Here is a 14,890-nt window from a genome sequence, read left to right on the forward strand (position 1 = left end):
ATAACAAGTCTATAAGGACACAGTTGCCCACAAGAAGAAATAGAAAAATGAAGAGTTTATGATTCTCAGCCGTGTGGGTCTCTATTATTACAAATGTTTTGCCTTCACTTGATAAGGTCTCTTCATCATGTTGATATGATGACCTCTGAGACGGGACAGTCCAAACAGAAGCTAGGTCTCAATCCGCCTATACTCAGAGGTAAATGATCTTTATAGAACTCCATACTCCACAGCAGAGGATGCAAATGTTAACCAGGGCCTCTGTTTAAGTTATGACTGGAGCTGTCAGTGAGCTACATCCTCTCTAAGAGACAGTCCATGCACCCAAGATAAGGTTTCAAGAGCCCTTTGAGCCAGGAAAATTGTTTGGCCAAGTGTCTGTGTCTTTAGTCATGTACTCTCTGGGTTGGTGGGTTCTTTTCTCTCATCTCAGAATAGTTCCCAAAGCAAAACTGATATCAGAAAATGTTCGTGTTATCTCTCCAGTCTTGAGCAAGTCACTTCCCCTCTCTTGACCTCTGTTTCCTATAGAAGGAGGCAGATAGAAATAGCTCTTAAAGGTCCTGCCCAGCTCTGATATTCCAGGACTCTATTCTGAGCTACAGGCTGAATTCCCAGGGCCCCAGGCTACTGGCCTTCTCTTCTCTGCTTCTAAAAGGATATATGGCTCAGATTTTCCCATGGGCCTCAGCTGGGGCATGCTTCCTGTTCTCTGGAATACTGTGGCTCTGCAGGTGATAACCATTTATCTGCCATTACGAAAAGGTCCTTAAGCCTAGACGTTACAAGGAGGAAGGTCATTTATCGCAGACCCTAAGTAGTATCTCCCTAATCCAAATGACCAGTGGGTTCATTGAAAAGCTCATGTCCCAGTCATTGCAAAACCCAAGAGGCCTTGGGGATACCAAGTTACAGAAAGAAGGCTGTGTAGCTGGAACTGTTAATGCCCAAGGCATGACTATTCATTATTAACAAGTTCAAGTTCATCAACAGGCAGTAATCTGAGTGTTAAAATTCCTGCTTACCATCTTCTGGTTGGTTTATATAATATATGACTATGATGATTTGTTAGAATTCTGTTAGACTATGATGACTACTATGTCCGAATTGGAAAGGAATCTAGAGCTCAGCTAGTCTAAACCCCTGTGTTTACAGGGAATAACTGAGAGCTAGAAAGGAGATGGCCCAAAATGCAGGATATGGCAGTGTCAGGAACAGGACCCAGGACCTCCAACTGCCAGGTTCCTATATATCATATTACTCCAAAGCAGAGGTCACCAAGATGGTATACTCTAGTTCATGCAGTTACTCACAGAAGAATCCCTTTCCCAGGCCCTCATTCTAAATCTATTTAGCCTTTTTTTATTAAGTTCTAGCAAGAGCAGTTTAACTGGTTTCTAATTCACAACATATTAAAAATAAGCAGACAGAAAAGTACAGTGAATAGGCTGATAAAAAGACAAGAAATAAAACACAACATAAAGAAGATTTCAGAATTTCAAGGCTTTATAGTCCGGCAATGTTTAATGCAGGTCAAGCGACATTACACAACTCCATATCCCCAAGATTATCACTTTAATGTAGTATCACAATGGCTGACATTCATAACAATGTCCCTGGATCACCAAGAAAGGGTTAGCATGTTTCACTAGAGAAAGTGGGTACTTCTTTAAAGAACTTTTTAAAAAAGTGTTACACCGAAAAGAAAATTTTTAGTTATAGTTAGGTAAACCTTTGGCTATCTGGAAAACTGAGTCAGACAAAATAACACAGCAGCTGGGGGTTCAAGGAAGTGACATTTCAGCTGTGTGCAGATAGGCACATTCTACAGTAACAAGACTGGTGTGAGTTTGGCTGGTATCTGCAGAGAAGAGGAATAAATAGCAAAGCCATGATCTCATCTTCTGTTTACACTTCAATTCCCAAAGTTAGTGATTAATTGTACTTGTGTTTTGTTGCCAGGGCAAATTGTTTTTCTTTAAAACTCCCACTTATTTTAAATAAATAAACCATTAGTTTCAAAACAGAAGTGTCAAATGTCAAGATATTTCTGACATGCTAAGCTAATGAACAAAACAATGAATTCATTAGAAGCTACTAGAGATAGGCAGCCTTTGAGAACTTTTCTTTAATGACTCTGAAAGGCAGCAGGAGTCATTCTTGGTAAGAGATTTTTTTCATGCATCTTGGCTAAAATATTAGTCCAGAGGTTGCAAACACAAATACAACTTATAAGAATTGGATTAGGTATAAGATAATTGAGTAGGTATGTCAAGAATTCATACTCAAATAAATATACCAACTAGCTATCATATGAAGCTTCCCAAACTCCTGTCTCACATAAAATCAGCTTTAGGCCACCAGTTTAGGATCTTTGCCTGGATCTCTGAATTCGCTCAGAGCCTCTGGCTCTTCCAAAGAAGGGAATTCTTTTAGCAAACAGGCATGTTTTTTGCATCTAAGTCTTAACACGAACATGTATACACAGAGATACACATTCAAACTACTTTTGGATGATTCCAATAAATAGTTCTGTATTAAGACTGCCTATTAAACATTAATGTTCACTACATGACTTTCCTGCTTAAAAGTTTTCAGTGTCTTCCACTTACTCACAGAATTAATGGCATTCAAGGTCAACCATAATTTACTTTCCATGTATCCTTCCAAGTACATCTCCTCCTACAATCCCCACAGACTCCCTGGCTACTCACTGTTCACAGAATGGGGCTTGTACTTTTAGTTCTTGTAAACAAATGTTTATTGGATAACTACTATGTGCCAGGTCCTGTTCCATGAACTGAAGACACATCTCTAAAGAAAATAAAGTCCTCTCCTGTAGCTTATATTCTAATGTGGATTGTTTGCCTGCTTTGAGTGCATATGCAGTGCTTCTGCTTGTATGAAAGCACTTGTCACACTGTATAATACCTGCCTGTGTCTGTGTTCCTCAACCTCGACACTGCTGTCCTGTGCACAGAACTGTGTCTGACTATCTCTCATCACCTCCATCTCATGCTGGGCAGTAGGCACACCTTGGATATCAATGAATGACTTATATTGTGTATACAGTTTCCATTCTTTGGAAATGTGGTAAGTTCCTGTTGCACAGAGAATCTGTCTGTGAGGTCATCTAACTTTTTAAAAACTTTCATATTGAGTTGTTTTTAATAAATAAGCCTTTTCATTATTGACAGGAACGACAAATATCAAGTTACCTCTAATGGAACTAAATAAGATGAATGAAACTGATCAGATGTCCACATTGACTTAACCTGTAATGCATCTTTTCTCAAGAATCCTTAACCTCCTTTCTTTGGGTTTCTCAGGCTGACTAACCTACTCTTGGGTGACCTCTTCCTTTTTCTTTTAAAGATAAGAAAAGAAGCCTAGCTGGGAAACTGCTCACCTTGTTCCCTTTCTCTTTGACCTCAAAGGTAGAAACTGAGGACCAGGTGCTGGCAACCTTCTGTGGCAGGGAGACCACAGACACAGAGCAGACTCCCGGCCAGGAGGTGGTCCTCTCCCCTGGCTCCTTCATGTCTATCACTTTCCGGTCAGATTTCTCCAATGAGGAGCGATTCACAGGCTTTGATGCCCACTACATGGCTGTGGGTAAGTTGGAGAACCGACTCATCCTCAGGTCTCTCTTTCTCTCTGAAGATGAAAACTGCCTGGGCCCTCTCCTTTACGATGGATATCTGTGTATGCACCACATAGATTATGCACCACATAGATTCTACCATTAATGTCTTACTGCATTTGCTCTATCACATATCTATCCATCATCTATCCTCTATCCATCCAGCAATTCATTTTTTACAAAGTGTTTTAACGTAAATTGCAGACATCAGTACACTTCTTCCTAAATAATTCAGCATGCATATTATCTTGCTAGAGTTCAATATTTGTTCACAGTATTTTTTCTTTTTGTGTAAAATTGACATAAAATGAAATACACATATCTCATGTATACATTTGCTGAATTTTGAAAAATCTATATTTGTGTGCAACCCAAACCTCTAACAAGACATTGAACTTTACCACCAGCCCAGAGGGTTCCTTTGTGTCCCCGCCCAGTCAATCTCTGCTCCCACTTCCCTTAGAGGAAACAACTGTTTTCATTTTTTTTTTCTGCTATAGATTAATTCTTGCCTCTTCTAAAACTTCATTTAAATGAACACGTAGAGAATATATTTTGGGGATGAGGATTCTTTTACTCAGCATCATGTTTTTGAAGTTCATTTATGTGTCGCATGCATCAGTAATTTGCTCCTTTTGCCGGCAGAGTAATTTTCCATTGTACGAATATACTAAAGTATGTTTACTCATTCTCTCATTGATGGCTACTTGGGATCTAGCCATTTTTTGGCTCTCACTAATAAAGTTTTTATGAACCTTCTTGTACAAGTCTTTTTGCAAACATATGTTTTCAATTCTATTGAGTAAATATATAAGAGAAGAATTGCTGGGTCAGAGGATAGGTATATGTTTAGCTTTATGAGACATTGCCAGACCTTTTCCAAAGCAAATTTACCATTTTCTATCTGTCCGCCAATGTATGAGAGTTCTGGCTGCTCCACATCTGCACCAACATTAGATGTTGTCAATTTTTAAAAATTTTAATCACTCTGGTGAGTATGTAGTGGTACCTGATTGTGGTTTAAATTACATTCCCTTAGTGACTAGCAGTGTTGAACATCTTTTCATGTGCTTATTGGCCATTTGTTTATCCCTTTTGGGGAAATGTACATTCAAATGCCTAGGACAGGGCTTGACCCACATTAGGGGCAGAAAGAAAGAAAGCATGAAGTAGAAGTTAAGAGCACAAGCTCTGTACCCAGCTTGTCTGGATTTAAATCCCGGGTCTGCCACTTACTATCTGTGTGACTCTAAGTTCGTTAATGCCTCCATGTCTCCATTTCATCCTCCATAGAATGTGAACAGTAACAGAATGTGTAGTAACAAATGTGTAATACTTCATGAGGTTGTTATCCCACACACGGTTATTATTATTATGACTGTTAGAGGATAGTGGTCCCACCAGAAGTCAGGTTGCCTGGGTTTGAACTTGGCTCTTTGTGACCTTGGGTAAGTTGCCTCACCTCTCTGAGTTCCAGTTTCCTAGTCTGTAAAGTGAAGATAATGGCTACCTCTGGGCTGTATGTGAGGATTAAATGAGAGAATGCATGAATCTCCCAACATAGTGAGTGGCCCATATCAAGTGCTCTATAAATGTTGGCTGTAGTCTTCATCATCATGCATGTATTGATGGAGAGGCTTTACCTGCCCTACAGATGTGGACGAGTGCAAGGAGAGGGAGGATGAGGAGCTGTCCTGTGACCACTACTGCCACAACTACATTGGCGGCTACTACTGCTCCTGCCGCTTCGGCTACATCCTCCACACAGACAACAGGACCTGCCGAGGTAGAGACTACTAATGATTCTATGCATTGCCCTTATAGGCCACATCCTCAATAACCTGAGACGAGGCTCAGAGAAAGACAGATATGCAGTAGAAATAAGTAAAAATGAAGTCAATGATGCACCTCAGACCCCACGTGGATGAAGATGCAGAAATGTCCACCCAGCCTGGAAACCCAAACTTGGGTTCCCAAAGGAGAGAAGCTGTAGACTATCTGGCCATCTTTCTTTCTGGGCAGCATTTTTGCTATACAGGTTGCTGTGTCTTATCCTATTGTAGGCAATTGGTCTGGTCAAGTTAGGGGAAAACTTGGGTTTCCCAGTTCTTTCTCTTTGAGTCATGAATTCTGCTTTACCCAGCAACTCCTTTTCCTCTTTTTTTTCCATGGCCCCTAAGTTCCTCTACAATAAAGAGACCTCAGTCCAAAGGGAAGAAGAGAGAGAGGAAAGAGGCAAACAGAAACAGCCAGAAAACCTCCCATTCCTTCTTTGTTTTCATCTCTCATCAACATACGTGCTATGCTGTAGTCTCGTGCTTAGAGAGGGATGGAGAAATGGAAGGGTTTAGCCACTTTCTAGGAGGAGCTCTTGGGCTAGTAGGGTAATGGCCACGTAAGCAAACGGTGAAGTGTCGTATGGTCTCTATTTTAACAGTAATGTTTCCATTACATTTACATAATGGAAGTATGGACGTAGCACAATCAGACCTGTGCAGGCAAACACCTCCCCGAGTTGTGACCCTTGACAGAGATGAAAGAATAAGGAGAAGAAGGGCCTTCCAGGTGGAGAGAACAGCTTCTGCAAACAATCAGAGGTGTGATAGAACTTGCAATGTTTCAGGGAACAGCCAGTAGATTAGGGTGGTCCAGGATAAGCATCTATGCTTGAAATCTCACTTGGAAGCTCGGTGAGGGATCACTGGAGGAGGGCAAGTCTGGAGACAAAAGTTTTTTTTCTTCCTCCTTCAAAAGCTGCTATTTGCTTCTGAATAAAACCCTATATAACACATCAGTTTAAAGCGATCTAAAACCGAAAGAACAGGCAAGTGCAGGATTTTTCTTAAAGGGTGTATGTTTTCTATTGTTTTTATTCCGTTGAGTTTTTACTGAGTGTCTACTATGTGTTGAGTACAGTCAGGGCCAAGAATGCTTAGGGCAGAGCAAGCTTTCTCACTCGTTTTCTTCATTTTCACCTGTCACCAGGAGCTTTTTAAAATATCATTTTCCTAATAGTTCCTCTCTCCCCCATGAAATTTTAATACCACAGATATACTATATATCTGTTTATGTACTGTATGTCCATCTGTATATTGTGCATTTAAAAAGTAAGACCTTCCCCACCAAGAAGGAATTTTAGCTTTCTTGAGGGCAAGATCACCCCCATGAGAATGCTTGGGGTAAAAAATGAAAACAGCTGGGAACTCAGGAGACTTCTATCTTCACCTTGTCCTGCAGCTCATAGCTGTGAAACTTTAACTTAGTTATGCCCCCTTTTTCAGAACCACAGTTTTCTCATTTGCAAATAAGCAGAATGAACAAGGGCGTAGAAACATTGACATCCCAGATCTAGGATGAACTGGCCCAAGGGTAAAGTCTTAGTGACAAATCAAGGTTCCTTAGCAGGGCTAAAGTCATGTCTAGGTTCCCAGGACAGTGGATTCTTGGGTGCAGTAAATGCAGTGGGGAACGAAGCAGAATTTCTGCACTCACAGAGTTTGTAGCCAGCGGGAGCAAGAAAATAAACATAAAGTTAAGGAGCTGTTAAAAGAAAAACTTGAGACAAATTAAATTTAACAGAGTTTAACTGAGCAAAGAACAATTTGAGGATCCTCCCCTCCACCCACCCTACCACCACCAGAATATGTTCAGACCAACTCCAGGGTTGCTCATGCTGGATAAGATTTATGGGAAGTAGAAGAAAAGTGATGGACAGCAAATGGAAGTCAGGTACAGAAACAGCCAAATTACTTACAGCTTGGTATTTGCCTTGTTCGAATGTAGTTTGAACAGATGGCCACCCGTGACTGGCCAAAACTCCGTGATTGGTACTGTTAACTTAAAAATCAAGATTTCAAATCTGTAAGTTTAGAAAAAGAGAGGAGATTTTATTCCTTATAAAGTCTTACAGCAGGTGGCCATCCTCATCGTCTGGGAAGCACCACCTCCAGCCAAGACCAGAGACAGGCACTTAAAAGGAGGAGGGATTGAGGTAGGAGCTTTATGCTGAACAGGTTGGCTAAACACATTCAACAGGTTACAGGAGGAGCTATGAATATTTATGACAGTGGTCCTGACACATGCATATTGAACAAACATGCATGCAACATATGACCCATGTTCATTTTGGGATGGAGACTTCACATTAAATGTATTACAGTTAGGGTCCAAACGTCTTTTCAGGACAGGAGGCATTCAGGTGTGCAGCCTCTGTAAACTGGCCAGAACCAGGCCATGGTCAGAAATCTCTTATCAAGAGAAAGTGACTGAAATCGATGTCTTGTTCATTCAAAGCCATAGTTATGGCTTGTGGAACAGGGTGGGGATCAGCCAGTCGGCATCTGGTAGAGCTGAAAATTGTTTTCATATCACTTATTGCAAGGCCAGTGCTTGTTCAGCGGCTGGAGATAAAGAAAAACTTTGTAGCATCGTTAGAACATAGTTTCTGCTTTCAGTGCGGGGATGCGTGACTTAACCCTTGCCTGGCATGGCCTTAGGTCCTTCATCATTTACAATTTGGTATTTTATTGCCACGAGTAGTCTGTCTTCTCACTCTCATGATCTCTATTTAGCGTTAATGCTGGTCACTTGTTGTGTCCAGACTGCAGAGAAACAGGGATATAGAAGGAGTGTCTAACCTACCACTCCATCATGGCCAGGAATTCCGTTTTAAGGTTTTTCTGGAGATCCTTCTGCCTCAGGGGGCCCATTAGGTCAGTGGAGGGCTTAGGATTTTATTTTTAGTTTACAGTAGAAGAGTAGATTAGTCTACTTAAAAATCCAGTTAGGTTACAGTTCACCATGTATGCAGAACCCTTCAGGCTGAATTTAAAATATGTAAGAAGGCCAGGCAAGGTGGCTCACACCTGTCATCTCAGCACTTTGGGAGGCCAAGGCAGGCAGACGGCTTGAGTCTAGGAATTTGAGATCAGCCTAGGCAACATAGCAAGGCCCCATCTCTAGAAAAACTACAAAAATCAGTCAGGTATGGTGGCACGTGCCTGTAGTCCCAGCTATTCAGGAGACTGAGGTGGGAAGATCACTTGAGTCCAGGAGGCAGAGGTTGCAGTCGGCCGAGACGGCACCACCGCACTCCAACCTAGGTGACAGAGTAAGGTCCTGACTCATAAAATAAAATAAAATAAAATAAAATAAAATAAAATAAGTAAGAAGGAAGCTTAAGGCTACATTTAATTGAACACAGTGAATAGCACCATAAAGAAAAACAAAACAAAGACAGGAGCTAGAAAGTGAGGGTGTGTGTCAAGGGCCTATAGGAGATGAGGGCTCTCTTGAAGTTCTGGGTGGAGGGAGGGCAGGATCACAGAGGTCCAGGCATCCCTCTGACCACTCCATCTTGAAACCCTTCCCTCTCAGATCCCTCTCCCTGACCCCCAAACCAGAGGATCTCATGAGAAGGATCTTCACACAGGGTAAACAGCCCTGGACAGACAATTAGAAAATCTGTGTTTGAGTCTCAACTCGGTAAATTGCTAGACATGAGACCTTGGGTAAATCATTTCCTTTCACTGAGCTTCATTTTTCCCATCTGTAAAATGGAGATGCTGATACCTTCCCTGTCTGCTGCTTGGGACCATAGGGAAAATCATATAGTAACAGATAAGCAAAGCTTGCTGTGGCCGTGGTTGCGATGTGCCATCTTCTCTGCTATGTTTCCAACAGTGGAGTGCAGTGACAACCTCTTCACTCAAAGAACTGGGGTGATCACCAGCCCTGACTTCCCAAACCCTTACCCCAAGAGCTCTGAATGCCTCTATACCATCGAGCTGGAGGAGGGTTTCATGGTCAACCTGCAGTTTGAGGACATATTTGACATTGAGGACCATCCTGAGGTGCCCTGCCCCTATGACTACATCAAGGTGAGCCTGCAATGAACACTTGTCCTGGAGATGCTGGAAAATCTTGGCTGAGTTGGGAAAATCGATATTGCGGAATCTTCACCTTCTTCTCCCAGGATAGAGAGCCAAGCAGCTAGTTTCTCAAAAAGGCATTATTTACAATAATATCTACCATCTTAATTAGATCTATTCCAGGAATCTCTGATCTGAAATGACCCCCCTGGCCATTAGGGAGGCTTGAGGAGGAGAGTCTTAAGGTTGAATCTGCATTTTAGAAAGGTCTCCTGCTGGCATGCCCAGCCTCATGAGCATGCATCCCATGCTGTCACATAGGGCCCTGTGCACAGAAGGGCCTCATGCTTGGTTTAATAAACATATGAAACTATGTTTCTTCTGTTTATTTTTTTAGCCGACTACCAAGGCAAAGAAGAATGTATGAAATTTTTAATTTGTTTTAAATAAGGGGCCCCGTATTTTCATTTTGCCCCAGACCCCACAAATTATGCTGCTGGGCCCATTTGCGGGAAAAGGCTATGTCGAAGGCAAATAAAGATGGAAGAAATACCACAGGCAAATAACTACTCTACTTGTGGTTATTTCAATATTATAATTAAGAATTTGAGCCATGCCTGGGATAATGGGGAGATATTTTTGAGATGTGTGGAAAGTAAAACCAGCAATTCTTATAGAGTGAACAGCCAAAACATCCAAGTAGAGCTGAATATTAGGGTCTAGCTCAGAAGAGACACTGAGCTGGGGATAAAGATGGGTGCTGTTAAATGTTTAAAGAGGTGCTGATTTAAACTATGGAAATGGGACGTCCTAGAAAAGAAAAAAAAAGGAAGCCAGAACACAATAGATTATGAGACCTAGATGGAGGAAGAGGAACCCACAAAAGAGGTCAGAAAGAGCCAGAAAATGAGACCGCCCAGGAGAAAGCTGTCAACAGTAAGAGAGGCAGAAAAGCCTGAGAGGACACAAAAGAAAACTCTAGAACTTAGAGCCTGGCCTGTCCCCTACTTGGATACGGAGGCTAAGAGGCAGCTTGGCTGGAGGGTGACAGCAGGAAGCATAGGCCACGGATTTTCTATTTTGCTGTGTTAGCAAAGTGCCACAAACATAACAGCTTAAAACAATGCCAGTTTCTTATCCCAGCATTGTGTCGGTCAGAAGTCCCAGTGAGCACAATGGGATTCTTTGTTCAGGGTCTCATGAAACTGAAATCAAGGTGTCAGCTGATGGAGCTCTTATCTAAAGACTCTGGAGAGGAATCAACTTCCAAGATCATTTAAGTTCTTGGCAGAATTCAGTTCCTTGCAGATGTAAGACTAAAACCCCCTTCTTCTTCCTGGCTGTCAGCCAGTGGTGGCTCTCAGCTCTAGAAGTTGTGCTTAGATACTTTCACATTGGTCCCTGTCATCACAGACAGTCCCTTCCATCAAATTCCTGTCACACTTCAAATCTCCCTGACTTCTGCTGCTGCTACCAGCAGAAGGAAACTGTGTGGAATGGGCTCATGTGATTGGGTTAAGCCCACCCAGATAATGTCCCTCATTTTAGGTCAACTAATGAATAACTTTAATACACCTGCAAAATCCCTTTTGCCATTTAACATAACATCATCACAAAGTAACTCCAGGGGTGAAGGTGAACCTTCAATCTAGAATTCTGCCTGCCATAGTGTCTCAGGAGCTACACATGGGAGCCTTATCCAAGTATGCAACCTCTTGGGGCTTCATTTGTTTCCCTCCCTCCTCAATAAGGACAGGACAAAGATGTCACTTGGGATTGTAGAGGTCACCAAATGATTGGTAACGAGTCATGGCCCTCAAAGATGGGAGAAAAGTGCATTAAAGACATAGAAAAGAACCAGGAATGAATGGTGGGGAATCTGGATCAGATAATAGAGCCTATTGCCTTCTCTTCCCTACTGCCCCAAACCTACTGCAAACTCATCACCTCCCTTCTGCTCAGCTGCAAAACTTCCCAACAGGTTTTTTTTTTTGTTTTCTGTTTTTTGTTTTTTGTTTTTTGCTTCCACTCTTGCCCTACACAATCTATTCTCCCATAGCATTGAGGGTGATCTTTATAAAAGCTAGATTCGACTGAGTTTGCACTTTAAATTAAACCTGAATTTCTCAGCACAACTTGGCCTTTGTCTGTTGTCCAACCTCATGCCATGGCACTCCCACTGCCCAGCCGGCCTGGCTTCCTGCCTATTCCTAACACGAGGCAAGCTCTTTACCACCCTTGGCCTTGATCTTTACATATGCAGTTTTCTCTCCCTAGAAAGTATTCTTCCCTTCTCTTCAAATAAGCTCATACTCATCCTATGTATCTCAGATTCTCAATGCTACCTAAGGGAAAGCCCTTGCCTTGATCACCTAATTAAAGTTATTGTCTATTATATTACCATTATAGGAATGATTACTTCTATAGGTTACACAGATTTTACTACATCGATTATAAACATATAGCATATATTTCTATTATATATGCATATCATCCTGATTATTTTTATTACCCTTATGACGCCCTATAATTATGTTGTTTATTATTTGTTGTTAGTCTCCCCCAACTAAACTGCAGGTTTTTTGACAGCAGAGATCGTCTCTGCTTTATGCACCAGACAGCACTCTGCCCTTTTCTGAGCCACAATATGTTCATCTTTAAGCAGAAGATTTTTTTTCAATTTAAGTACTGGGATACACATGCAGAACGTGCAGGTTTGTTACATAGGTATACATGTGCCATGTTGGTTTGCTGCACCCATCAATGTGTCACCTAGGTTTTAAGCCCCACATGCATTAGGTACTTGTCCTAATTTACTCCCTCCCCTTGCCCCGCCACCCTCTGACAGGCCCCAGTGTGTGATGTTCCCCTCCCTGTGTCCATGTGTTCTCATTGTTCAACTCTCACTTATGAGTGAGAATATGTGGTGTTTGGTTTTCTTTTCCTGTGTTAGTTTGCTGAGAATGATGACTTCCAGCTTCATCCATGTCTCTGCAAAGAACATGAATTAATCCTTTTGTATGGCTGCATAGTATTCCACAGTGTATATATGCCACATCAATGCCAGTCTATCACTGATGGGCATTTGATTTGTTGTATACCTTTGCTATTGTAATAGTTAAGTAGAGGATTATTAACTTGCCTTGTCCACTTCAAGAGTCATTGTAAATTATAAAAGAGAGAATGAAGATGAAACCATTTGGTGAATGGTATGGCTCATTAAAAACCTAAGTGAATATCAAGGGTTCATATGGAAGCTTCCAGAAAACCCAGAGTGCAGTGGAGAGGTATTACCTGCAGAGGCCATGTTGGCTGCTCAGATGGAACCCTCTCTTTCTCTCTCTCATATTTTGCAGATCAAAGTTGGTCCAAAAGTTCTGGGGCCTTTCTGTGGAGAGAAAGCCCCAGAACCCATCAGCACCCAGAGCCACAGTGTCCTGATCCTGTTCCATAGTGACAACTCGGGAGAGAACCGGGGCTGGAGGCTCTCATACCGGGCTGCAGGTAACCTCTTCCCTCCCAGGTTACACTGAGCCGCTGTGCTTAGCCCTTGCAGAAGCAGTGGCTGAGGGAGGAGGGGTGCAGGCTTGGGTCTCCTCTGCGGACCTGATGGGACTCCCAATCAAGCAGCTGGGGATCAAGGCACGTGCTCTTTCCTGACTCAGTTTTCCATCTATAAAATGGGGGCAAGGGCAGCAATAATGTTGGGTGGACTAGACAGGTGGTTTTCAAAACATGTACCTCAGTATCACATAGAGAGATTAAAGAAAAAGAAATCTTGTTTCCTGAACTCTACACCTCACACAGTGATTCAGTAGACTTGGGGAGGAGGGCCTTTTCAGCTCCAGCCTTCTCCAAGTCTAGGGTTAGAATTTGCATATGGGCCTGTAGCCCAGAATGTTTCACTATGGTGCTTTGCCTCCTTCTGGGTCCCCCATCGGCAAAGCCCATGGATCTCATGCCCCCGTCCCTCAAGTCAGTCAGTCCTGGCCCAAACCTTGATCAAGCCATTCAACCTGCAGTAACTGGTCTGTAGGAACTCAAGGAAGGAGAGGGTGAACATCAGTGACAAAAGATCACAGCTGGGCATGACTAATCCAGTTCATAGACTAAAACTCTGGCCCTGCCTACATTATCACATACACTGCCCAGATGGGGGAGAGCAGACAGGATCTTAACAAAGGAGAGTTTGTCTTAGAAAAAGTGTCAGGGATAGGCCCAGGCCTGAAGAGCCTGTCAGATTTAGCTTTTCGAGCAGAGGACTCAGAGGCATATGAACACAGCCTTTCTAATGCTTTGAAGAAGGGCCTTGGGAAGAAAGAGCAATTTGGGTCATCCTTGGTGGCCTGAGAGGACAAATGGGTAAAAATTACAGGGGCGCAAATTTCAGCTAAGAAGGAAAACAATGTTCATGTAATCAGCAGAGTCTGAGCCTGAAAGGTACAGGTTAGGGAGGCGTTAAGCTCCCTATCACTGTGTCCCTGAGCCGCCATGCTTAGCCCTCCCAGGGGTGGTGGCTGAGGGAGGAAGGATGCTGGTAGTGGCTGAGGGAGGAGAGATGCAGGTTTGGACCTGGTGGGGCTCCTAGCTGAGCAGTATGTTTGGTGTCTACTGCGCAGGATGTTGTAAGAGAAGCATCAGACAAGGATTGGATTTAATGACATTTAACATTCCTCCCAATCCTGAGTTTTACTGAAATCATCTGGTCGACCATTTCATTCCACAAGTAAGGACGTGGTGGTCCAAGTTGGAAACTGCCCTATTCACGGCTCCAGAATTAGTCTCTTGAAGGGCCCGGAAGATCCATGCCTCCAATACCCAGTTCCATGTTTTATTCACCTTCATCAGGCCTTGCTTTCTAGGGACTGGCCCTTTAAGGTCAGAATTCTTATTTTCTCACCTGCTGTTCTTTCATTTGCTCCCCACCAGGAAATGAGTGCCCAGAGCTACAACCTCCTGTCCATGGGAAAATCGAGCCCTCCCAAGCCAAGTATTCCTTCAAAGACCAAGTGCTCATCAGCTGTGACACAGGCTACAAAGTGCTGAAGGTGCAGAGCCCTGCCTGGGAAAGGGTAGTGAGCAGGCCACAGAAACTCTCCAAACCTGCACCTCCCCAGGGCAGATGGGCTGCCAGCACTTGTCATAGTTCCAGCACAGAATTTCCTAGCTGCCCATCAACTTCTCAAATGCTCCAGAAATTCCAAAGCATGTGTCCCAGGCGGTCTCACACTCTGAAAGTGGCACAAAAATTTGTTTGTTTTATTTTTTAATCAGAGCATGAGCTGGTTTGAATTTTAAAAATATGCATCCATACAGCTCTATAATCAAGGCTGAGAACTGTGACACAGTTCATCGGCTTATAGAGGGGAGTGGAGTG

At 42.8% G+C, this 14,890-nt stretch overlaps 1 protein-coding gene across 5 annotated transcripts in view; it reads left to right on the plus strand.

Annotated features, from left to right (window-relative positions):
- The window catches only part of MASP1 (mannan-binding lectin serine peptidase 1 (C4/C2 activating component of Ra-reactive factor)), a 73,528-nt gene that overhangs the window by 26,437 nt on the left and 32,201 nt on the right, over positions 1 to 14,890 (plus strand). For all 5 annotated transcript variants that reach the window (XM_011964350.1, XM_011964351.1, XM_011964348.1 and 2 more), the window contains 5 exons: positions 3,438 to 3,615; positions 5,298 to 5,429; positions 9,326 to 9,522; positions 12,870 to 13,017; positions 14,443 to 14,561. In XM_011964350.1, the coding sequence (XP_011819740.1) occupies positions 3,438 to 3,615; positions 5,298 to 5,429; positions 9,326 to 9,522; positions 12,870 to 13,017; positions 14,443 to 14,561 (774 nt within the window). The remainder of the gene's footprint in view (positions 1 to 3,437; positions 3,616 to 5,297; positions 5,430 to 9,325; positions 9,523 to 12,869; positions 13,018 to 14,442; positions 14,562 to 14,890) is intronic.

The sequence above is a fragment of the Mandrillus leucophaeus genome, unplaced genomic scaffold (assembly GCF_000951045.1).
Source record: "Mandrillus leucophaeus isolate KB7577 unplaced genomic scaffold, Mleu.le_1.0 Scaffold695, whole genome shotgun sequence".
In the NCBI taxonomy this organism is placed as follows: domain Eukaryota; kingdom Metazoa; phylum Chordata; class Mammalia; order Primates; family Cercopithecidae; genus Mandrillus; species Mandrillus leucophaeus.